Source organism: Pogonomyrmex barbatus, unplaced genomic scaffold, assembly GCF_055798465.1.
Source record: "Pogonomyrmex barbatus isolate J1 unplaced genomic scaffold, ASM5579846v1 scaffold6, whole genome shotgun sequence".
NCBI lineage: Eukaryota > Metazoa > Arthropoda > Insecta > Hymenoptera > Formicidae > Pogonomyrmex > Pogonomyrmex barbatus.
The window spans coordinates 9,419,078-9,444,595 of record NW_028297160.1 but is presented as its reverse complement, the minus strand read 5'-3'; the positions used below and the strand labels follow the sequence as shown (position 1 = coordinate 9,444,595).

At 39.7% G+C, this 25,518-nt stretch overlaps 2 protein-coding genes across 5 annotated transcripts; one reads left to right on the top strand and one right to left on the bottom strand.

Annotated features, from left to right (window-relative positions):
- Positions 1-31: 31 nt before the first annotated feature.
- Positions 32-20,030, bottom strand: LOC105432938 (carboxyl-terminal PDZ ligand of neuronal nitric oxide synthase protein). Of its 4 annotated transcripts, XM_089082664.1 has the most exons (13): positions 19,924-20,000; positions 18,760-19,247; positions 15,611-15,758; positions 11,955-12,026; positions 11,756-11,845; positions 10,836-10,897; positions 10,548-10,656; positions 4,594-4,792; positions 4,293-4,417; positions 3,668-3,853; positions 3,159-3,341; positions 1,545-1,820; positions 32-1,340 (listed from the first exon to the last, which is right to left on the bottom strand). In XM_089082664.1, exons 3-13 carry the CDS (start codon positions 15,716-15,718, stop codon positions 846-848), a joined length of 1,905 nt encoding a protein of 634 aa, XP_088938790.1. In that variant the 5' UTR covers positions 15,719-15,758; positions 18,760-19,247; positions 19,924-20,000; the 3' UTR covers positions 32-845. The 4 variants fall into 4 exon arrangements, with proteins under 4 accessions (XP_088938790.1, XP_011646258.2, XP_088938791.1 ...); XM_011647956.3 differs by having other exon boundaries at positions 18,760-20,030; XM_089082665.1 differs by lacking the exons at positions 10,548-10,656; positions 10,836-10,897; positions 11,756-11,845; ... (2 more) ...; positions 18,760-19,247; positions 19,924-20,000 and adding exons at positions 5,010-5,458; positions 5,811-10,298.
- Positions 20,031-21,840: 1,810 nt separating this feature from the next.
- Positions 21,841-23,689, top strand: RpL9 (ribosomal protein L9). The gene is made up of 4 exons (XM_011647957.2): positions 21,841-21,996; positions 22,759-22,897; positions 23,106-23,433; positions 23,501-23,689. Exons 2-4 carry the CDS (start codon positions 22,760-22,762, stop codon positions 23,605-23,607), a joined length of 573 nt encoding a protein of 190 aa, XP_011646259.1. The 5' UTR covers positions 21,841-21,996; position 22,759; the 3' UTR covers positions 23,608-23,689.
- The last annotated feature ends 1,829 nt before the right edge of the window (positions 23,690-25,518 follow it).

Sequence of the window (25,518 nt, the reverse complement as noted above, 5' to 3'; positions counted from 1 at the left end):
ATAGAGAGGAAATATATATAATTGTCGCAACTCTCTGTGATCACGCTTATCTTTATTTTTACATTACTTAAAAATATACTGAAAATAAACTCTCTTAAGACAATGGTACTTTTGGCACAAGTTCGTCCGTCAAATGGCGAATTTTTTTTTTTTTTTTTATACACGGGAGTACACAGTAAATGTCGCGATACGATTAAATGTACGAATTACGTATTACAATCCGTCTCTCTTTGCGAGACGGATGCGTGAGGTATACATCCACTAATTCGCCCGAACGCGACTATCATTTCCATATCTTTACAAACACTCCACGGACGTTATAAGATGCAAACGAATGTATAATGTTTGTTGAAACAACCGCGAGTCTCACGTTCGTCATAGAAACGACACTACACTACGATAATTCATTGACTCTGTATCTGAATAATAGATCTCTAGAGCTCTAGTAATAGCACTTTTGTAAAAGATATTCTCAAAAATTCTTACTTCTTATTGGCAACGAATTTTCATTTGACTATACGTCCAATCGCTTTTCTACAAATTAAATAATCCAAATTTTTACTTATAGAAAAATCATATCATGCACATCTTAAAAGTCTTTTAAATATGACGTTTGGGATTCGAGTTTGAGCGATCGAGGAGAAAATGCAAACCCTGTTATCCGTTTAATCAAAGGTTCTCAAACCACGCATAACCACTTTTCTCGTGATTCTCTCGTCGATACCCCTAATAGGGATATACTTGGATATGTGTTCTCTTTGGAGTCTAACGAAATTATCGTCTTCGAAGATTTATCGTGGTCGAAGATTACGCAGATTGGCATCATTGTACTAGACGGTGTCCCGTCATTTGGTCGTGTGGCGAGCCCAGGTCGTTCGCTGCACTTCGCTCATCAGATCGTTACGCGAGGGTAATCGTGCGCTCGTCGTGCGGGAAGGCGGCGGACCTGAAGATCGCAGGATGGTGGCCAGATTCTTCGAACTCTGCGTATTACTCTTGTTATCCTGCGTGCCCTGAGCGATCAAGCTCTGCTTCATACTCGCTTTCTTGACCACGTTATCCGTGCGTCTGCCTTGCGGTGGAGGGTCCAGAATTATCGGAGGTATTTCGGTGGAATCCTGTAAATTTGGGCGTTCCTGCTTGGCTTTCACGTCCGTTGATGGATGAGTCACGTTTCTGTCATTGGTACATGGCAAAGGCTTTATAAAAGGTAACTGCGCGTTGTCCGAATTATCCGTTCCATAATTCTCGAGTTTGTGAGGCATAATTGGCGACGAGGAGAAACTATTTGGTTGCGAGACTCGCAGGGACGCAGAATTTGGGGATAGCTGAGCTGAATTCTGAAAAAAATTGCAAGAGAGATCCATTAAAAATTAATCAGACGGAATTGTAAGTCTTCCTTTTCCAAATAATACTGAATATGAAATATTTTTTAAATAAATGTTGAATTAATCGTTATATTTATATTGTCGAAAAAAAAACGACCTATTTATAGGAAAATTAAAGCATTGATATGTAAGCCCTTATGACGAGGACTTACTCACCGCCGGCCCGCTGCACGGAGGTAGAAGTAAACTTGGACCCATCGCGTACGGCGACGGTGTATTGTAGGGCGATCTCTGCGGTTGAAACGGGCTCAGGTTGTGCAGCCGTTCCAACAACTGCGTTTGGAACTGCAGCTGATCCGTAGTGGTGTTATTACCCTGAATTCCCATAGCGCCGAGACCGCCGGAATACAGCGATTCCGGTGGATATGAGCAATACGGAAAGGTCGGTGGATCCAATTCCCATGGCGAACTTTGGCCCCCAGTCCGTTGGCACTATCCGAGAATACGCAGTTTGGGGAACAAGATCTTTGGAAGCCCACGATATTCAAGAGATATAAAATTGTCCCTCTTTTTCCGTTTTACACGTAGCTATTTTATAAATTATATATTTGTTTACATACAGGGATGTGACTCTTGATTATATCTTTTAAAAAAATGAATGTAGAATCCGGAATAAGAAAGATACGTTGACTAACGTAATACTTGGACATATAGATAGTTAAAACATTTCAAAACGTTTTGATCTCTGAATTCGACTTACGGAACATTAGCATATACAATCAAAAGTCACTCTGTATGTATATACATGTATATAATATATGTGTCCCAACTTTTTTAAAATTTGAATTATTTATACGATATATGCAATATGAATATAATTTACGCTACAAGATATAAATTTTCAAACATATCTCAAAAAATGTGAATTATCTTAAAGATAATTTGTCCAACATCCATGTTCTTGGATCTGTGGCTTTGTTTCTCTTACCTCTTTCTATTCTGAGATATTTTGGACCTGAGCCATCTTGTCGATGTCTGACACTATCATCATTTATATCAATAGATTTTAATAATGAGTGATAATATTACCTAGCATTCGTTGGCAGCACGTACTCCGAAATCCCGTGTGAAGACCTGTTAGACAACACCGTTATACTGGTGTTTAATTTGTTATTGGATTAGTTCGTATCTTAACATGAAATTCATTTTTCGCAATCAGATACCTCGATGCAAACGTGTAAGCGGTCAAGATATATAACGCAACGCATTCTCTGCATCAAATCACTTGCACGAAACTTTTTCGCCCCCCACTTTTACTTTTTTTTTTACCGATGTTAGTACAGATTTCGATCAGCGGTCTTTCTGATTGTTGTTTTGCAATTTTTGCGCTGTAAGGGTCGAAGCGCAAATCTCCGCGCAAAAAATGCAAATAGTTGAGGTCACGGCGGTTTTCGCCGTCGACGTCTTATCGGCACCAAACGAAAACGCCTAAAACATAGTGCGTGCGCTAAGTCATCAGAACATAAAGGGAATATTACACATTCGGAGGTACGCATACATTCGCCGGAATACAATGTAATGTGAGGGGGTGCAAAACCAAAAGGTGTGTATAAAACGTTTTATTATAAAGTTAAAAAAAAAAAAAAAAAAAAAGGAGAAATCGGTACAAAAGGCGTTAACAGTATTAAAAGAGAAAGAGGAAAAAAAAAAGAAAGTACAAAATGCATTCTGTTAAACGTTAATCGAGATGCAACGTTGCTTCGATCAGTCGGTGCTTCGATTCCAAACTCCACCAGAGCACTCGTGTCATGGAATTCGGTAGAGCGTTACCTGTCCAAGGCTCGACAAGTCGGAAACCGTCGCGTTCTGTTGCATGGATGCGGGCGTCGGGATTTGCGACTGTGAGGTGACATGGCCACCGGAAACACGCTCCTGTTCCCTCAGGTGGCCCACCAGTGCACTTATGTGTTCTAACAATTCCTTATTTTGCACTAGAAGTTGATGCGTCCTCGCCTGAAACAATAAACAATTATGTCCACAATCACAAAGTAGAATTCCGATTCAGTCGTACCTTTTTTATCAATTAAAATTACATCAATGATGATTAATTTGTGAAGGTCTCATTAAACATTTCTTTCGCATTTTTATAAGTCGGAGGCAGAAAGAACAAGAAAAAAATAATAATTATCAAATGCATAAGTCATTTCGCTAAATTAAGTTCGCCTTGACAAATTAAGATGCTTTGATAAATTAAGTTCGATTATACGAGGATAAATCGCGCAGAGGCAAGTGTTGGCAAAATATTTATGTGTTCTAGTAATTGATTCACTTATTTATACCTGAGCTTCGACGCGCGCTGCCGTTTCCGCCGCCAGCTGATCTTGAAGAAGTCGCGCATGGGCAACGGCAGCTCTGGTTTGTTGACTCTGTTGCTCCAAACGTTCACGCAGGAGCTGTATTTCGTGTTTCAGGGCTGTTAACTCGCCTCCCACCAATAAACCTCCGCACTCGGAGGTTACCGTGCCCTATAAAAAGGGGAAAAAAACACCATAAATAGAGTGACATTTATAAATCACATATATAAACCTCGAGAAACATCGACACAAGAGAAAAAAAATTTACGAATAAAATACATAATAGGCGTAAAAGTTACTTCAATATCTTTACGAATCGAATTGTCTTGAAATTCATAAAAAATAAGATACCATTGCGAAATGGAGCATAAAGAGATGTCTTAGAATTTACGAGTTGTAACTAGCGGTAGCTCGAAAAGCAGTAAACAATTTGTAAAACAAGCGAAATAACGAGCTATTTTATTTTAAGGCTTTGACTTCATCGTAGCTGCCAAAGCATTTCACAAAGTATCTTTCACTCTCTGTTGTTTAGTCGGCTTTTAGTTAATGAGGATTTTATTTTTGAAATGGCGCGCGTCGTTCTATTCCCGTTTATAATTGCGAATCTCACCGATGGCGATTGTCTGATTGGTGAGGTAGAGTTTGTTGTCGCCGGTCCATCATGCGATCGGAGTAGACAGGTAACGGACGTTTGTTCGGGAACCGAATCTTCAGTATCCCCCAACAATGATATGTCTGAAACGCAAGAAGAAGACGTTAAAACAGAAGTAAAGACAAAAATAAGAAAACTGAAAAAAAAAAAAATCTTTTCTTAGCTAATTGTCTTGAGATTATTTCTGTCGTGACATTTGCAAATAAAATAGAATCGAAAGAAAAGGTAAGGATTGAAACGTAGTATCGTTGATATTTACCTTTGTGCACCGGTGACGGAGAAGGCTGAGATTGTTCATTAGGAATTTCATCTTGGTCCTCGTAAACATCACCGTAATTTTCCCCATGATTCTCCCCACCGTCCTTCTCCCCTCGATCCTCCGTAGTATTGTTTATGCTTAACTTATGGCACACCTCGAAAGCTTGTCCGACTGTTCTGACCACCCTCATCGCTTGACTCTAATTAAAGCAGATTCGTCTTATTTTTTCGCAAGTACAATTTCACGAATATGCAAAGAAACGATTATAAAAAAATTATAAGATTTTAAAGCAGTTCATATTAAAAAAAAAAAAAAAAAAAAAAATCATAATCAGGGGGACTTCCTATATCAGTTATTTCTCAATCGTTTCAAGGAATTTTCCTGACATTCAAATCACGACTGGATAGAGATTCTACCTCGAGCTCATCGAGATCCTCGTTTTCTTCCTCGAAAGGATTTTCATCGAAGCTAAGATCGATGCTATTCTGCGCGTGTATCAATCTCGGCCGCGTCGACGGCTTGCGAATTTTCAAACTGTTGAAGGCCTCCGGTTCCTTGAAGGAGAGCTTCTTGCGTGGTCTTGGTGTCGTTTCGAAGCTCAGGGGGCCGACAGGACCAGGACTCCCTGGTGTCGATGGCTCGGACGAAGCCATCGCCACCGTCCTCTTAAGCATGGCTCACGATCTCCTATCCACGTCCACTTCGAATTTTCACGTGTTCGCAGCTGCGCGAGTACTGTCATCCATCGCGCAATCCATCTCTCGCGGGCTACATTTTTTTTTTTCTTTTTTATTTAGACGACTCGTCACTTCGCCGCACAAAGGCGAATCGTTTACTTTGAGAGTTCCTTTGAACTTATTTCAGCCTGTCGAGGCCGTAAAGAATGTAAACACGTATAAAAACTTTATATACCAAATGATCCGCAGCTAACGCGTATGAGAAATTAAACGTCAAGGATCTGTCTTTTTATTTTTAAAAATCTAAAAGAAAAATACTCTCTCTCTCTCTCTCTCTCTCTCTCTCTCTCTCTCTCTCTCTCTCTCTACCGATTGACATTTTAATCCTCGGCTGTTCGCGCAGCCTTCCAATTAACATTCCAAAATCAAATTTATTTGAGATTTCAGCGAATAATGGATGGTTGCGCCATCCGTTTGTACTTTCCAAAGAAAATAAATTTAATGAAATTATTATTTGTAAAACTTCAGATAAATATTTACCCTTAACGTTTCCACGCGTTGACCGCGGTCCGATTTTTTTTTTCAGATAATTTTCGTAATCTCGCAGTTCTTCATAGATATAATTGTTGAATCTTTTTCGTACGAAATAACACGACTGTCCATTAGGCGCGTGCGAGCACGTCGGCGTGTGCGAAACGCGCGAATTATATTAAGTAAACGTTTGCGGACGTCTAAAGTGCATTATCTCTGGCACCGAGCGGGTGCAGTGGTAATAGCGTAATAGCGTTGCACCGGTGATTTTCTGGTGGTGGGGTAATCGCCGACGCAAAAATCGCAGAACGTCAACGTCATCTTCCGCGAGATGCCCGCGCGTCTGCTCTCGCGAGAGGCAGCCCGCGTTCGCCGCGCGTTTATTTATTTATTTATTTGTTTTACATCCGCGGTCGCGACGCGCGATACACCGCGGGATTCGAAGAAGAACCGACCGTTTGGCGAGTTGTTAATCCGCGTGCGTCCGCACAGACGGACTTTCAATTATAAATAGTCATCGTGGATTCAATCTGGCAAATTCCCCGCCGCTAAATTGTGCATAATTTGGAAACTGTCGCGGACTTGCGTCACGTATTGTTGAGCTTTTCTTGATTTTTGCTGCCTGTGCTTAATTACGCGACAAATAGGATCTTCAACGTTTCTGTTCGAATCTTCGAAATTGGCAAAAAAAGAAAAAAATATATAAAGGCGAAAGGACGTGGATCAAGTCAATATAGGTTTTTTTTTTTTTATCTATTTAGATTACACTTGTAATATTTCTCTCAATTATTCCTTCGATGCGATGATAACTGATGCTGAAGATTAGAAATGATAGCCTACTACGTCCTCGATTCTTTTACTACTCTACGAAACACGAATATCACAGAAAATCAACGGAATAAGAACTCAGACACAATGAACGGGAATAAGGAGTTAAAAATAAAAAATTAAAAATAGAAAATTGCCCTCAACCAACGACAGAACGCTTTCCCCGCTTTGTGTACTAAAGCATGGCTCCATATACGTCGAAATTGAATCCTTCATCTCCAATTCTCTATATTTAACTTTTTTTATTCCTTTCATCGTGTCTGGGACCTAAGCTTAATCAACGATATGTAATTTGCGATACGTTATGAGAATCAAGTATGAATTTGAACGTTACGTTGCACACACGAACGAGTGCGAACATCGCGCGACTTCTCACACTGGGAAAGGTGTGAAAATAAACTCGTCAATTCGCGTCGTGCGAGTTGTCTCGACACTGTGTGTCTTTCACTAATGTCCGATCGGCGAAATCACGCCGTCCTATCCTCCTCCTCTTCCTCTTCCTCCTCCTCCTCCTCCTCCTCCTCCTGCTATGCTCGCACCTCCGGGAAGTGTCTTGTTACGTCGCCGCGCACGTGCAAGATCTCTTACCGAATCGCGCACGGCGCGGTCCGTGTTACGGGCAATCGCATCTCTCGTAATCAAACAATCCTATTTCCACTCGCGCGCCACTCTCGATCCGCGTCCGGATATCGTTCGATCACTGCGACGCGGTGCTTAATCTCGCCGCTCGCGCAGAATCGCACTCTTCCAACGGGGATCCGCCAGCGGGGGATCGTCCGCATCGTTGCACTCTCGGATATCAGGTATCGCGGACGACGGCAACGGCGGGGAGGAGGGGAGAGGGAGGGGGAGGGGAGAGAGGGTTGAAGAAAGAGGAAAAGGAAAGAGGAAGGAGGTGGTGGAGGAGGAAGAGGAGAAGAATGAGGGATCGCGGCCGCGGATTTGTGTACAAGTCCTCGCGAACGGGCACGCCGAGAGCCGAAGTTAACCGTGCGGCTTCCTACCGTGGTTTCTTGGCCGGCGGCGGCGTGCAGAAGCGCGCGAGCACGTCGCTCCGCTGGATTTTTCCTCCGGTTTATTTATAAGCGCATTAATATTCTCGCTTTCGGCCCGCTCAATGGCACCCCTTCGTCTCTCTCACTCTCTCTCTCTCTCTCTCTCTCTCTCTCTCTCTCTCGCCTTCCCCCTCTCCTTCACCCTTTCTCGTCTAGCCTCCGTAATCCGTAAATTCGACTCTGGCACGCGGCGTTTCGTCCTAAATAATCGATCCATTTTTCCTCTTCATTACGAGACGTTTTTTCTCGTAACCAGCGCGCTCTTCTTTCTCCTATTTTCTTTTCTCGTTTTCCCTCTTTTTGAAGTGGGCACGAAGCGACAAAGAGCGGGCGAGAGCTATCTCATTGATTTACTGGCCGCTGTTCTCTTAACTGGAGTAGTAAATGGAGTGAATGCGGAGAGTAAATAGCCGGGAGAACTTACTTGTGGATTCTAGATTTAAATCGGTCATTTCTGATACACGAACCACGGCCGTGGGCGATCTGCACGCTATTCCGTGCAGAATGGAAATATAGACGAGTGATTATTCTCGGATTAACTGCATTGTGGAAGTTGTTTCCAATTGCGTTCTACGATTCTATTACTATCGTGATCGGGATTACTTTAAAATTCTGTTTCGCGGTATAGCAAGAAAAACATATTGACATCTTTCTGGATCGTTTTTTTCACTACAATCTCACGTCCATTATAATTCAATAATTTTGTACAATCTTTATTTTAATTTTTTTTTTAACTAATTATTTTCCGCGTGCGCAATTTGCAATATTTTTTTCGCTTATAAATCTCGTTATAAATAACTTCTCCAATTTACACGCTCCCTCTTCTTAATTACATCTCTTAATTACATCCGCCTCTCCCTACCTTGGTGAGATTGATAGAAATTGACTCGAATTGACTCGAACTCGAAAAGCGTGCATAGCTCCGATGGCTTTGTACTTCTGTTTCTGGCGTCCAAAAAAGTAAGTCCGCGAGTCCAGGGTATGGGACGCACGGACCGAGGAAAACGGACGCGGAAAGCGACGCTCGAAATTCGCACGGAACGCTATTCTACAGATCACCCCGACGGCACGGTACGTCATTTAACGGTCGACCGTTCGAGAACCTTTATATCTCCCGGCTGATAAATTATATATCGTCGCGTGTCAAGCGTTCTCCTGTGACAATTCGCAATTATCTTACGTAGCTCTCCAAATGTACGTCCCTACATATCGTATCGACCGAGTGAGTGTAACAGACTCGTTTGAAAATCCTTGGAATCTATATGCGTAGTACGTAAAATCGTCCTCGAACGAATTCATGGACGTGCAAACTTCGTGCAAGGTGAGAAGTTACTCTGTGAGCGATAAGTCGTACGACAATGAACGAGGGATTCCAAGAGAGAACGGCCGCCCAAAGAGGAAATAGCTCCGAAAGTAAACGACCTAAACACGTGAACCCTTGGGTCCTTGTCTCACGGAGAAGATAAGGCAGAAAGAACGGAAGTCCATTAGGAGAGTAAGCACATAGCCGTCGTACTTTCGAGAATTGATTATAAAGTTGACGTAAACGACGGCAAATAGAGCAACCGGCAAGGAGCGGGAGGAAAACGAGAAAAAGCTTTTCACAACTTTTCCCCGATATTGAAAGTTCAAAACTTCGGCCAAAGCAGATATTTCTGCGGCATCCTAGATATATCGTCTCCTATGGTCGCCGGTTATTTCTGGATTCACCCAGATTTTGAAAGCGACCGGAATCCCCAAATAATCAACAAAGGAGAATAACGAAAATCGTCTGCGTTTATCGGTATTTATCGGGCATGTGAGAACGTGTATGTGTGTGTGTGTGTGTATATTACACAAAGGATACGTAAAAAAATCCTTCTTCCCCTGGTCACGGCGGGTATTCTCGCGAGTATGGAGAAGTTTCTTTTCGTCGAATAACTTTTTATCAGTCGCGTGCGAAAGACGCGCCACGTGGTAGAATCGCGAAACAAAAAATACTCCAAAAGGATCCACAGATGAAACTTCCTTCCTTTTCCTCTGGAAAAGTTCGGCAGGTTTTCCGGATCTGAAGACGCCAGTCGCTGAGCCCGCCGAGGATCGCGGAGGATCGCGCCGGCCTATACCGAACTATTTTAATAACTTGGTGCCAAACGGCAAACCGAGCCGCCACTGCAAATACATACGACAAAACGATACGTCCCTCCGTCGCCCCGAGTCGTCCCCGCCCGGTTTCCTCCTCGTCGCGGCATCACCGGGCCATCCCTCCACCCACGGCGAAAAGGCGAAAATACACTCTCACTTCGACAGGGATGCAGCGCGAACGGCTCCACCCTTCGCCGCGCGGTCCGTCGCGCGTCTTCGCGACGGAGAAATGATCGGCGAGGGGGGCGGGGCGGGGCGGGGAACCAGCCAAGGAGTCCGCGTTTATTTATAGGTTTACAATAACGTAAGTTGATGAAGCGCCAGGCGACGGACGACATGGACTGCGTGAATTGTCGCGACGCGTATGTATGTACGATCCGTGCACGTGCGCGACGTGTAAATCTTGGACCGTCGGTTGTTGTGTGTAGCGCCAGCGAGATGGACCCGCGGAAATAGAAGAAAAACGAACGAGGACCGTCTAAGAGACTCGAGATATCATCTGATTGCGTTACTCCCTCCTCTTGGACATCCAGGAGAGAGATAAAAAAAACAATAAGTCCTAAAAATACACGCGCGTGACTTTGTCATTGCATGACTATATCCATATGATTTCTTTTTTTTTTTTTTTTCTAATATAAGTACCGAGAGATTACATGTGTCCGATATAGGAAGCTCGACGATATATGTATATTGAGAGTCAATTAATTGTAACGTAACATCGGCTAAAGTTGTAACTCACCTTTTTGCTAGATTTGAAGACGTTACATTTGAAGGTATTGCTGCTCCCGTCACGGGCAATGTAACTAAATATTTTCAAGTCATGGCTGTCGTGCGAGACGTAGAATATCCTGGAGAAAGAAAAAGACGAAGTTTCAGTTTTTTGTTTTATTCAGAAATTAATCGTAAAATTTTAATATTACGCCTGTTTCTAAAGTTGAAGGCAGGTACATCGTGTCTTCACAATGTTAAAACCGTTGCGCGATATCTTTTATCGCAAATCATTGAAGTGCCGATAAGGCGATCTCACCTGTAAATCGGGTGGTGCATCAGATATATCTTGTTCTCGTCCATCCATTGTTGCTGTTTTTTCTGCAAAAACAAGCAGTCATTCGTTACATCGAGAATATTGTTGGCTAATATCGACCGATCTGCGCCATATATGTAGAGCATCAAGATTATATGGCGCCTATGTGTATCACAGCGAAATACTACGTGGCGCTTGCCAAAATCATTTCTCGTTATAAGTCGCAAGTGTTACGAAATGCGCGTCATCGAGTATACGCGACCCTTTCCACCCCTCCCACCCCTCCTGATATTCGTGCTCGTCTTTATTTTGCGCTCAATGCTTATGCTCAATGCCGCTAAAAAATATTTTCAATAGACAAGGGTTGGACAAACTCGCGAACGATAGAATTGCGTGCAAAAAGTATATTTATCACTAGAAATCATTATCTGGAGAAAGCATTAAATCAGACTAGATTTTCCGAGAAAAAAACAGCAATCCTCCCCCTTCTATTAAATACAGATCCTTCGAGGATCTTTTTAAGAATCGAATATTTAAATTGCGGAAAGAATACTATCGTTGTAAATCGTTATGTGGAGAAAACAGAAATGAATTGAATCAGATTAGATTTCCAGAAGAAGGAACAGCAATTCCTTTCTTCTATTAAATGTAAATCCTTTGAGGATCTTTAAGAATCGAATATTTAAATTGATTCAAATCTGTACACGGTGCATCTCAGCATAATTGTTTTGCCCCCGTTTCTTCTTTTACATACCATTGAGACTAACAGACTCATTTCATCCACTTGTACATGTACGAGAATCAGCTTATCCGGCTTAGATGGAAGTTAACGAGATGATTTGAGATTAAGAGCGAGACAACGCGTCCGACTTAATCTTATACAATGATCGCTGCCGAGTGTCAAACGTTCCGAAAGAAATTACCTTCTTTTTCCGTAGGGTCACTTTCAGCCCGTCCACCGAGACTTCCAGCGTCACTTTCTTTTTCTTGATCCCTTTGGCCTTAAATTCGTACTGCGAATCAAACGGATTCGGATTAAGCCACGAATATCTACATCTCTACGGAGGCAGCTGTACCACGCTGCCTCTTTAACTGGGTTAATTAGCTATTACGCGTACTCACGCGGATTCTTCGCATCGCCGCCACGATCTCCACTCGGCTAGTCGGTCGCGGAACCTCCATAGAGCCGATGAACTGAAATAGAAGAGCAGCATTGAGGTTCGCAATGAGGTAACACAATCAGCCAGCGATTCGCTGGATAAAGGGATGAGCAAACAATACGATGGATTTTTCTTTGAGTATTCATTTTATCTTGATAAATAGATAAAGGAGATTCGACTATCAATCAGTGATTTCTTTTTAATATTCAGATTAATTTCCTCGAGTATGCTTAAAAAGGAGAATAATCTTGTAAAAAGAATAAGACAATTAAAATCTTTAGATATATATTTTTTTTCTTTTAGCAAATCAAAGGGAATTACAGTCATTTGAGAGAGATCTGATCAGGATTCGATGTAGCTCGGTCAATGATCCACATTTCCTTTTAAAACATTAAGATTAATCTCTTCGAATGTTTAAAATGTCTTCAAATACACATTTCCTTTTTTTTTTTTTAGCAAATCAAAGGAAATTATAGTCATCTAAGAGAGACTGTTATCAGTCAGTGATTCACATTTCTTTCTAAAATATTAAAACTTTTTCTTCTCGAATATGCTTAAAAAAGTGATCTAGATAATTAAAATCTCTTCAAATATAATACATTTCTTCTTTTGGAAAAAATCAATGAAGATCATAGTCATCTAAGAGAGATCTGATCAAAGCACTGACGTACAACTTTTCGCGAAAGGCTAATTGCCTCGGCGAGACAAACGTCATAAACTCCAGTGAGATTTCGCCGTCACGCGGAACGCGGCCCGCCCCGTTCGCATTTGTCGTGCACAAACACATATAGTGTCACACATAGTTGTACCGTTGCTATAATCATATCCGCGGGAGGAGCATCCTATGATCCGATCTGTATTTAGAATTTCCCCCATTGAAAACGATGGCCCCAGCCACGTGTTCGGGTGGGTGATTCGACGCACACGTGGTGTTCTCCCACGCACATACTTGCGACAGGAAGAGGATGGTGGTTTCTTCTCGTGGTAAATTTGCGATCGATAACCGCGGCGTCTCGCGATAAACGAACAGAGAACGAATTGAAGATAAGCCGCACGCGGAACCGAAGAATCCGGCGTCGTCTTACCTCGAGTGCGCGTTCCTCGCCACGATTGAAATCGATGTACGACATACCGTTGCTGAATCGAAATGATATTTCGTTATCAGGCATATTTCCCGCTTTACATTTCCCGTTAAGAAATACCCGCGTACTTACTTTATACATAGATGCAATATTAATAGCAAAGTTTCTCTCTCTCTCTCTCTCTTTTTCTGTGCAGGAATATCGATTTGTATTTATAGCCCCATTAAGCGCTAAAATCTGATTCTAGAATAGCATTGTGTTATGAACGCTTCTCATACGAAACACATCATATTTCGGAATTAATTTTTAATGCTCACTTTTGCCAATATAGATTAATTTCAATTTCTCCGTTTAATTCTCTTCTTATCCTTTTTTTTTTAATTGTAAAATTCAAAAAGGATAAAATTTACCTATATTATGAAAATGGATATAAATGTAAACGGACATGAATGTAATCTGTCTCGTCCTCTAATTTATTCACCATATCTAAATCAGTTTAGTCGCTTGGATGTCACACAGAAAGAACAATTTTGCTGAAATATCTAAAAATTAAGCCAGATGTAGATCTGAAAATAATTTTATTGGACCATCAAAATAATTATGTAGGACATTTGGTTGCTAAAATATCAAAAACGTTTTCAGTATATTATTATGCTTAAATGTTCTATATAATAATTTTGATAGTTCAATAAAATTATTTCCTGATCTATATTTATAAAAACTTCTGCAAAACTGTTCTTTCTGTGCAATATATATATATTCATGAATTAAATAAAAGAATATATTTTTTTTAAATAACAGTAACAAAATTGTTATTTTTTTATTATAGATTTCATGTCATTAGAAGAAATTCATGCTTGAGAAAAAAAGCATAATTTTCTTTCGTACTTTGATTCGTGTCTCGGACGTTCGCAGAACGCTTCTCTTCCGATCAACATTTTCTTTCCGGTTTGCCCAATACAAACGAAGCATCGCTCCGGATTTTCTATACCAAGAATGCTTGTTCAAGATATCCCTTTAGAGACGTCTCTCGGATTTCTACGTAAGCGAGAATGTCAACGTCATGCACGCGTGGCGTACAGCAAACGTCAAAAATTCCGCGCGGTCGTTTTTCCGCAGGGTTGGAGACGGAGGAAGAGGAGGAGGGAACATGCGGAGATTTTACGAGCGCGTTGCGCGAGGCGAACACACAAAAGCTTTAACCTTTCTCAGGAGAGAAGTGCCACCGAAATAAACACGTGCACGATACGATGACGTCACGGTGAACGCGAAAGCGATGGACGACGTCGTCGTCCCGAAATAAGCCGCCCCGATATCGCCGGCTGTCGTCGCAATTGTTGCACCATCGTCGACGACGACGACAACAACGACGACAACGACGACGTAAAAATATTACTATTCCGATCGGGAAGCTTCCTAGAATCGATTTCGTTCGAGAGACAGAGAAAGAGAAAGAGAGAGAGAGAGAGAGAGAGAGAGAGAGAGAAAGAGAGAGAGAGAGAGACTGGGAAACGGCGCCGGCGTTTATTGTCCTTTCCGGTGTTACAACGACTCGGTTCACCGTCATCGGGGATCGAAATCGCGCAGCAATTTGCGTCCGCCTCGCGATTCAGTCCCGTTGCGAAAAGATCGTCGCCGAGATCTTTATTGCCCATTGTGAGAAATAGTACTAGAAACGAAGAGAATATAAGATATCAGAGTCTCTCGCATCTCTCTCCCCCTCCCTCTTTCTCTTGCTCAGTTTTTCGCTTGAAAACGGACATTTACAGCGCATTTAATGCATCTCGCAATAATAATAATAATAATAATAATAATAATAATAATAATAATAATAATAATAATAACAAATATCTGGAAATGCGCAAATTTGCCTCGTTTCTCGCTTCGTCGATAATACTGCCAATATCTCGCTGAAACGGGACTGCGGGAAGACGCGAAAATTCTTTTTTAACTCAACCGTGTCAAAGCAGATGCTTTCGTTCCCATCGCACGGCGCGGCGGTCAGAGGAACGAAGCGTGGTTTATAGTCGACATACATTTTCCTCTGACGTGAGACGCTCTATCGACCGTTGGTGTTACTATTTTCTAAAGGCGAGCAACCGCTTAGAAACACGTGGGAATTTTTGCAATTAGAAATTTAGCGAATTTTGCACGTCCAATCGGTGCGATTTGGTTGCGAGCGTTACGTCAGTAGAGGGATGAATGTCTTTCTCGGGCACGGCCGCTCGGAGTTTCGCGTAAATATCAGCAAAGAACGATGCAGCGATAAAACATTTTTAACGGCGCCTCCTCTCCGGCTTGATGTTTCTTAAACATCATTTTTAATGGCTCTAACTCGTATCTTCGAATATAAACTCGAATGTAAACGAGACGAGAGATTGAAAATCTAGAAATCCGCTAGTGGATAGAAGGCTACTGCAAGGTGCTCGAACGACAGCCCCCGAGAGATGAACTCGTCGTGGATTGAGAAAAACGAATAGAAGCCGGATGGTGCGCGCGTATGGACCGAAGTGGATAAGAAATCACCCCAGATTACCTTGGCGTGGAACACGATTCCACGGTGGAACGCCTCCTCGCTGTGCAGTGGTATTCGCGTGTCGTACTCGTCATTATGTACGAGGTTGTATTGCTTCTTAGAGGGCATGCTGAGCCCAGCTGCATTCGACTACGCTCGTCCAGCCTGGCTGCAATTACAATAAACGACCCATTAGCATTCCCATGCATGAATAAATGTCCCCGTAACGGAGAAGCGCATTTCTAACGAATAAAGCACTTGTCAAATTTCAAAGAGACTCCATGCTTCAAAACCACGAGCGTATTCAGAATTTTTCTTCGGGAGGAATTTTTATCAATTCTGTTGACGCATAAACAGCGATTTGTTTGTCTTAATAAATTACTCTTTTGATGGATATATTTAGTGCTTGGAATAGCTTTAATTTCTATCCAGGTACTTAGAAAAAAATAGTATTCTACATAATTTTTACATTTTTATATAAGTGGTTTGACACAAGTGATATATGACACACACGACCTTAAGTTCAATATATATTGAACCTTTCTTTTCCTTTTAATTGTCGCGATTTGTTGGAACGAAAAAAATTGCTATTCTTTTCCCTCAATTTTTCATGAGTATAAGTATTATTTCCAAATATGTAGGATTTCAAATGGAAATGTATGGAAAAATATATTTTAAGAATTCACGAAATTTCCGTGTTCGTGCTCTAGCATCAGATCGCGTAAAATCGCGTTATTGTGAATTACACGGCTATGGTAAACATACCCGCGGTGTTCCGTGAATGAAACAGCAAACCATGTGCTTACGATAGGAAATCAGCGCTTACAAGTTATCATGTACCTTTTAAGTGTATCGAAAATGACTATATATGCAGCACAGTCACGAACGTGGATTAGTAACACGCATGTATCATGCTCATTGCATCGACTTACTTATTTCCATTGCCGACTTAAAACTTCGTTCTCTCGGATAAAAAGTAAAATGACGGCTTCTCACAAGAAATATCCCGATTTTTAGAGGAGAAACGCTCTCCTAGAGCACATTATATTCTAATCGTCGATCTAAATTTTCAGAATTGTTTCCGTAAACGCTTAATTAAGCGGAATTCAAGTAATAATTCATTTATCCTAAATATAAGAGTTGAAAGAAGGACGGAATTGAATTTTAATTAATTTTGTTTTACTGGTTCTAACGGTATTTCCAGAGATTAAAGATGATGACTTGAGTGTTCTATAACAATAGAAAATTATCAAAACGCTTACAATATCCCATACGTATTTCTATTACTCGGCTCTTTATTATCTAGTTTCGAACATGGGCGTATCCAGAAGAAAAGATTTTTTTAATTTTGGAGGGTTTGAATCCTCCTTCCCCTCCTGGAAGGTTTGAATCCTTCGAACGAAATTAAAAAAAAAAGAAGCTAAACTAAAATTAAAGTTATGATTTACAAAACCTAATATTTTTTATTCAAAATCAGGAACAAGGAGCATAATATTATGAACAGTTTGAAAATTGATTTTTAAATTTGCATCAATTCTTGGAGAAAATGGTATATTGCAAGATTCTAATAATAGAAATTAAATAGAATTTAAGATATATATTTTGTTCAAAAATTATTAATTTAATATATATAAAGCATTATTTTTTTATATTTCATATACATTTAACTACTTACATAAAATCTTGATGTTTATATTCAAAATCAGTTAACTCAAAATAACTCAAAATAAATAATCAAGTAACTCCAATTTCTTAGAAATTATTAATCATTTTTCTTGCAGTTATAAATATCCTCTTCAGAGGATATTTATAATAAAAAATTTTTGTCAACCATTAGAAAAAATTAATAGCAAATAATTTTTTTCATAAAGATGTTAAAAATTATGCTATTTTGTTTAGATTTTAATTTTTTTATAATCCAAATCTATTTATTTGATATTTATTAATAGTATAAATATAAGAAATATATTCTTTTTAAATATCGATAATTTCTGCTATTATTGTACATGCGTCCTTAATGTCAGTTTTCATTTCGCGACACGCGCCCGATTCTAAGATAAGAAGTTATCATTGGCTAAAAATTACGCGATAATATCCTACATGAAATTATGCCTTTTCCCTCATTAAAATACATATATATTTCTCGACACTTTCGTACACGATACGGCCGCGTGCGTCCTTGGCGCCACCCTTTTTCCCTCGGACAAATAATTCTTTTCGAGCGAGAATCGCATGATCTCGAGTCGCATTTCAAAAACCGTTCGTGATACCAAAACGGAGATGTGCTGCCATTTCCGAGAGCGAGATACCCAACCGCGAGATGCATCATCGGAGAAGAGATGCCCCTTTGTGCACGCGCACCTGAGTTAAGCGGCTCTCACACCGGTCGCATCGCGCGTCACAGACAAAGGAAATCCGCGGCGTGCACTTGCAGATGCAGTAAACGAACGAGAAATGCGCAGCGATTGCCACGTGCGATGCATACGTATATATACAAAGAGAGGCTGTCAGAATCATCTGTTTACGACACGGCGAACTCGGCGATCCGAGATCTCGAGATACCTGGAATCGCGTGATACGATGGTTTAAAGATACAATAAAAAACGGACGATTTTGCCTGGATGTGTGAAAGCGGTAGCAAAACCGTCACATAAATTATCGAAAAGAGCCAATCCGTGACGTTTTTATCGGAGCAAGCTCCAGAACGCGTCTCCGCGTGACGATGTCGAGCGAGCCTCTGACTCTGCGTTCCAAGCACTTTACGTTTGTGTAAAATTATCCTCGGTGGAATTCGATCGAATACGGTCTCGCGAGAATCAAATAATATAATTTAAAAATCGCCAATATTACAGATCGATATTCGTATTCGCGTCGAAATATGATGAATGAAACATTATCTCTGGTTGCATTCGTGGGTTGGTAATATTTTAATCTCATTCAAGATCAGAGTCGATCTCGCTGCAGGCACCACGTGTTCTCCCACGACGGGGTTCGACGAACCGGAAAGACTTCGTTTCCCCATTCGGAGAGCCGAATACTTTCGATAATCAACGACGACTCGTTTGATCACTGAAGGCCGAAAAGAGGAGGAAAAGAGAAGCGAGAAGGGAGAAAGGGAGGAGGAAAAAAAGGGGGATGAGGTAGGATAGTCGAAAGTCGAGTGGTCTTACCTAAAAGCTGATTGGACGATCGGCCGACGTTGGTTCCGTTCATTAATCGTGATAATGCGTCTCCTCGGCGAGGAACGGCCGGATGACGGTCCCCGCGCGAAAATCGATTTCACGTATGAACGCAGCCTTACGTTGACGGGTAGGCCGGTCAGGCGAGAGGGGTACGCTCGCGCTCGCGCACGTATTCGGGTTCCGCTGTAATAAAGGTGGCCAGGAACCACCGACGAGCCATACCACGTTATTACACATACACACAGTCTCGGAGCGGAGCGGATCGGTCGGTCGGTCGGTCGGTCGGTCGCTCACTCGGACAGGCAGGTAGAGGCCAGTCCTCTCGCTTTATCTCTCCCTTTTCTTCTCCCTCTCTAGCTCTTTCTCTCTCTTTCCCTCTCTCTTCTTGGAAACAGATGACAGAGCGGCACGGTCACCACGGCACACCGGACGTACCGTGTCCCGCGGGATTACATGGAATAACTACTTCGATCATTCTATCACGAGAAACGTCACTGAACTGAACCGCGATTATCACTGCGGCCGCACTCGAGTTCGCGTTTCGTTATTTGGCGACTCGTCGAGAGGGGGGGGGGAGGGAAGGGTTAACGTCGAGGCGCACGACGATTCCGAGGCACTCGCGAACCACGCGCGAGATGAGACAACGGAGGAATTCGAGAGGAGAAAAATATGGGAGATGAAAGAAAGAAGGGAGGAGAACCCAGCGAGGGAAGACTCGCGAGAAGGGAGGAGAGAAGCTGCGCCTCGTGCGTGCGACAGAACAATATTTATACTGGCATAGCGCGACGTTCGCGGCGGCACCTCCAGCGTGCCTCGCGCCGTGCACTTCAGTTATCCCCGCTCGAGACCGAGGAGTCGATAGACCGCAACAACGCGCGCGCTACCGCTCCTTACGCTCTCGTGTCGCCGCCATCAGATCCCTCGAGAAGGAGAGGGAGAGAAAGAGAGTGTATATAAGAGAAAGAAAAAAAAAAAGAAACCCGTATACCCCCTAAATGCTTGTGTCGCGCGGCGTGATTCTGTGTGTGGCTCGCGCGAAACGGGAAACACGTACTACGGAGGACGGCGAGGGAGGGGGGGGGGGGGCGCGTCCGATCAGCAAGGGGAGTCAGTCGCGGCGGCGACGACGCGACGCGACGTGATGTGACGCACCGTGCGCGAGCGTTAGCGCGCGCAGCACAGCTCTATACGCCGGATACGCGATACGCGATGCGGCATCCCCACCGCCAGCGGCACCCGGCATCGCACTGAGAGGCATGCCCGCGAATCTGTATATAGCCGGCTTGCGCCGCGCGCGCGCCGCCTCTGAAGAGGCGCGCGCGCGGCCGTCGCCGAGCGCGGCCGAGAACGACCGGCCGAGGCCGTCAGCCGTGCCGCGCCACGCCACGCCGAGGTCACGACCCGCAACCGATGCGCGAGGCGAAGGGATTCTCCCCACCACGCGGCAACGTGGACCACGTGACCGCCCGATCGACGGACTCGCGCTTGAACGTGGAACGTCGAACTTCGCGTTTCTTTTCATGTATTTTTCTGTGTTTATGTATAATATAATGATGTATGAAATATTATTTCGAATATATTGATGTTACATATATACATATAGTAATGGATTTTATCGAAAAGGAAAATATGATAAGTCACTTGATGTTTACCTTTTGCGCATGTGCAAAAGATTCTTTCAGTATCACTACGCTTTTTGTTCAAAGCGTTCAAAGCGTTTTGATACAAGCGTGACAAAATAAATTGTTGCTTTTTTTAACGCGAGTTTAAGTTATTTGTTGTGAATTTTTAAATAAAATGAATCTTTTGCATTGAAGTGATTGTTTTCTTCAAATTAGAATGCTTATACAACACAGATTTAAAGTATAAACCATGTGTACTCTTTTCTGTCTATGTGGAATGTGGCTATTCATTTGTCAGTAATTATTCAAGCCATGTGACTTAAGTTGAAAAGAAGCCAATTGCAAATATCTTTCTATTTCTCTCTTCGATGCTCGCATATATTTCTCTAAAAATACACTAAATGTACAATTATTACTAGAAACTATTTTTATATATATTATTCTATTATTAAAACTTAATCTGAAAATAATATTAAGATATATTTCTAAACAGATAATTAAATACATAATTTAACTTACATTCCAGAAAACCTTTTATTTTATTAAATAAACTTTGAAGTATTAAATACATGAGCATAAAGTAAAAGCTAAGTAAAAATAAAATTCAAATCTAATGTTTAGAACATAAATCAATCATGTGTCGTTTCATTGAACATTTTCATTGAGTGTTAACAGCGTCATCTAGTAGATTGATTCTACATTAGTCGTGCAAAGTTATAAGAAATTAACCAATCATAGTCCATTATTTTCGATCACAGGGAAAATTATTGACGGAGCAATTGATTAATTTGCGAACTTGTGATTACGACTAATGTAAAACCAGTCTTATAGAAAAAGAACAACTGAAACTATACCTAGAGTTATGCCGCTCTGTGTTGATAGTTGTATTCAGCAAAAAAAAAAAAAAATCAAATAAAACGATTTTTCCTTTAATTGTGCATTTATTTATGTTTCCTCTATTTATTTTTTGGTGTAGCCACATTATTCATTCAAACTATATTCCAAAATTCATTGTCCATATTGAAAATATTCTATATCTAAGTAACAAGACGTCATATTAAATGACGTTTTACTAATATCTTAATAACATTTCTAACGTCATTGAACGTTACTTGACGTCATTTTGCTCCTTGAGTAATATATATAACATAAAATATATATTTTTAGTCTCGACAGTGAATTTTGGAACGCAGTTTCAATGTGTTTTCAGTTATGTTTTCTGCGCATGCGTGTCAGCTGCCACCATCTCCACGAACATCTATCTTATGAGAAAAAAAAATATTTTTAAATTTTTAATTATGGATATTTCTAAAATTAATCTGAAGATATTTTAAAAATTAATAAAAAAAAATACGCATCTGTATATGTTTTAGATAATTGAAACATTTGATATTTATAATATCTGTTGCTATTTTTATTTCACCACCCTGAGATGGCCAAGATTTTCATGCGCATTCGCCGTGCACACATATCCTTAGATTTCACTATTTGATGCATGCGCATGCGCACAAAAACATCGCTGCTTCCATCTGGTATTACTAAGCGGTGGTAAAAAATACACCAGAGCGTCTCGATCCTTTTTGGTTGCATGTCGGAAAGCAAGGTAATGATGTTTCGTTATGTGAAATATAAAATCCATATCAATCCGTGGTTGCATCAATCGCAATAATTCGTCGTTGTACATTTTTGACATTGCCATTTTCCGTGGTTTCACGTTAAAATACTATTTTTTTGCTAATCGTAAAGTGTATGGTCACATAATACTTAAACTGTGACGGTAGCTCATCGTCAAGAATTGCTCGTAAAGTTGCATTTATCTCTCGAAGTAAACAAATTGTGATCGCATTTACAGAGAAAAAATTTATGAACTTATGTAAAATTATAGAATAAACAGTAGTTGCTTTTACTTTGACTTATGTGAACATGTGGCTTTAGGTGATAACCTGTTCTAACCTACAAATTATCTTGTGTATCGAGAGAATCGTAAAGAATATGTTCTATCTTTATACTATAATAAATGATAAAATCGTTAGCGATCTGTTTTATTACGTTTTAAATTATTTTATGCAGTTAAAAAGTGATACTTTAATTATTGATAAATAGACAGTGAATATAAACAATCGCATGAAGCTTATAGATCTAAAATTTTTATTTACATATATTTTATTTACATGTATTATATCACTTCATTTACAGCTTTATCATGACATTCTGACAGACGTCAGATAATTTATTAGGATTTTTTTAAACTAAATAATTATTATCACTGATAATTATTATTGTTTGTATTTGACAATTACATATGGATTATATTATGGATTATATTAGAATATATATATATATACTGAATTTATTTATGTTACAGAATGAAGCAGATTGTAACCAATCAAACAGTTAAAATACCAGAGGGATTGACTGTTACAGTCAAGTCCCGTCTGGTCACTGTAAAAGGACCAAGGGGTGTTTTGAAACGGTCCTTCAAACATCTTGCCCTTGATATTCGTGTAAGTAGAATATTATATATTTTATTATGAAATAAAAAAAATTATCTCCAATTAATATGATTTAATTGATTTATAATCATGATGAGAATTTGGATTCCCCTTCATTTCCCATAAATGATACATCCACATCTGAATCGTTTGCACTATGCATCAAGATATACAATATTTATATTTGTATCTCATGAGTATGTTTTTTGTTCTATCTTAGATGATCAGTCCAAGATTACTGAAGGTGGAAAAATGGTTCGGTACGAAAAAAGAATTAGCCGCTGTTCGTACTGTATGCTCGCATATTGAAAATATGCTTAAAGGCGTGACGAAGGGCTATCAATACAAAATGCGAGCTGTATATGCCCATTTCCCCATCAACTGTGTGACTACAGAGAATAACACAGTTATTGAAATCCGTAACTTCTTGGGAGAGAAGTATATACGCCGTGTGAAGATGGCACCTGGCGTGACTGTTGCGAATTCTGGAAAACAAAAGGATGAATTAATTATAGAAGGAAATTCCTTGGAAGATGTATCTCGTTCTGGTAAGTTTTTTGTATAAAATTATGTAAATAAAATTTGATAACATTAATAAATATTCTATTTTTTTAGCTGCACTTATTCAACAATCAACAACAGTAAAGAATAAGGATATTAGAAAATTCTTGGATGGACTTTATGTATCCGAGAAAACAACAGTTGTACAAGATGATGAATAAATTCTTTAATGTATGACTAATTAATAGAATTTATTAATGAACATATTTTTATTGATCCAAATAAATGTTGTACAGTTTTTAATTATTTCTATTGATTATTTTGTTACTTCTAGAACAGATTATTTAAAACCTAGAAAAACCTGAAAAAGGAAAATTCTAGAATTTTCAAGGGGATCTCTATATGCTTTGAAAAATCAGAAAATTTTTTGAAGTCTTTTTTTTAATATTTTAGCTTTATATTATTTATCAGGAGTTTACCGATTGAATTGTTCATAATAACAGTGAATTCACTTACTTTAAACGTTAGAGTATACTATTAACAATTTTATGACTAATTCAATATTCAATAAGCTTTCGTATTACTGATGCATAATATAATTTCTGGTTAGGTTTGTCGCTTTTGAAAATAAAATTTATTATTTTTCAAATTATTGAAAGTCGAATAATTTGTAATTTTATTTCATGATTTATAAATTTTAATAAATCGAAGACTGCTCAATAGATATATTTATTTGTAGGATACGTTTAAAAATACTTTTATCTCATCTAGAATTTTTAAATCCATCGGGAATTAAATTGCCTTGAAACTTAGCGAATTCTCAATTTTTTTTTAAGGTCTGAATATCCTGTAGATTATACATATAAAAAAAAGTATTATGTATTTATCATTTTTATTTTAACATACGTGTACATGAAAAATACATTATTTAGACATTTATCTTTTGTTGATTACTAATTTATCTTTGATATCTTTAGATAAGATAATACATTATACACTCTTCTGCAGGTAGATAAATGACCTTAACTAATTGAACTGTTGGCAATATTATTATTCATTGTAGCGATTTCGAAAGCACGTGTACATATTTGATAAAGATGCGAGGTCGGGTCAATGGTCATGCATCGTATTGTGATAATAATAATCATTTATACAAGAAGTATTTGTTTTATCCATATCAATGTATTATTTCATTCTGTACACGGAAACAGTGATGATCAAAATCATGAATGGACATATTAAAATATTAATAGGTGTTCTTTTACAATTATAATTTATGAAATTCTTATTTTCGCAATTTTGTTATACAATTTTAAAAACGCAACTTCAAAAAGCTTTCATATTATATAATAATATATTAATATAGAATCGCGTGGAATTATAACAAATTTCAATCGAGATCTATTTGTATTTACAAAGAAAGTGATATATATATATTTTTATACATAATCTTGCAACTGCAGCAGATGGAATCATTAGAATCCTATTTCCATCCACAAGCAGATACTGTTTGCAAATACAGTTTGTCTTCACAAAAGCGATGTGGAGAAAAGAATGTAATGCTGACATGTATATTTTAGCAAAAGCATTGCTGTAAACGTCAGAGTTTCACACGGTCGTTCAACCTCTCATTCTTCTGATGGAACAAAGACGCTTTAGCATAATACGAAACATTTGCATTTCAGAAATGAGTATAATTAAGAAGTAAACTAAAATTGAGCAGAGAGCCGAAGTTGGGAGAGAACATGAAGAGAGCCAATTACAGTGTTTTGCTATAGTACGTACAACAGCGGCAACCAGAGGAAGAGTAATAATCCAAGTATGCTAGAAAACGCCGAAGGCATTTGAAAGGAAACGAGACAGATAATAACAGTACAAAAGCAAAACATGTCAGGCTAACTGTAAGATGTAATATCTTACCGTAGCTGAAATAGATCGGAAATTATTACGCGACGCGAGGCAAAATGCATTCAAGAGAAACTGCAGTGAAATCAGAATTCGTTCACGTTTCAATAAGTTCGTCGTCATCAATTAATTGCAAAACATAGATTAACATTAACCGGAAAGGAAAATAACACGATTTGATACGTCTTATCGAGAGAAATATTATAATCGCCAACAAATATAAGAAT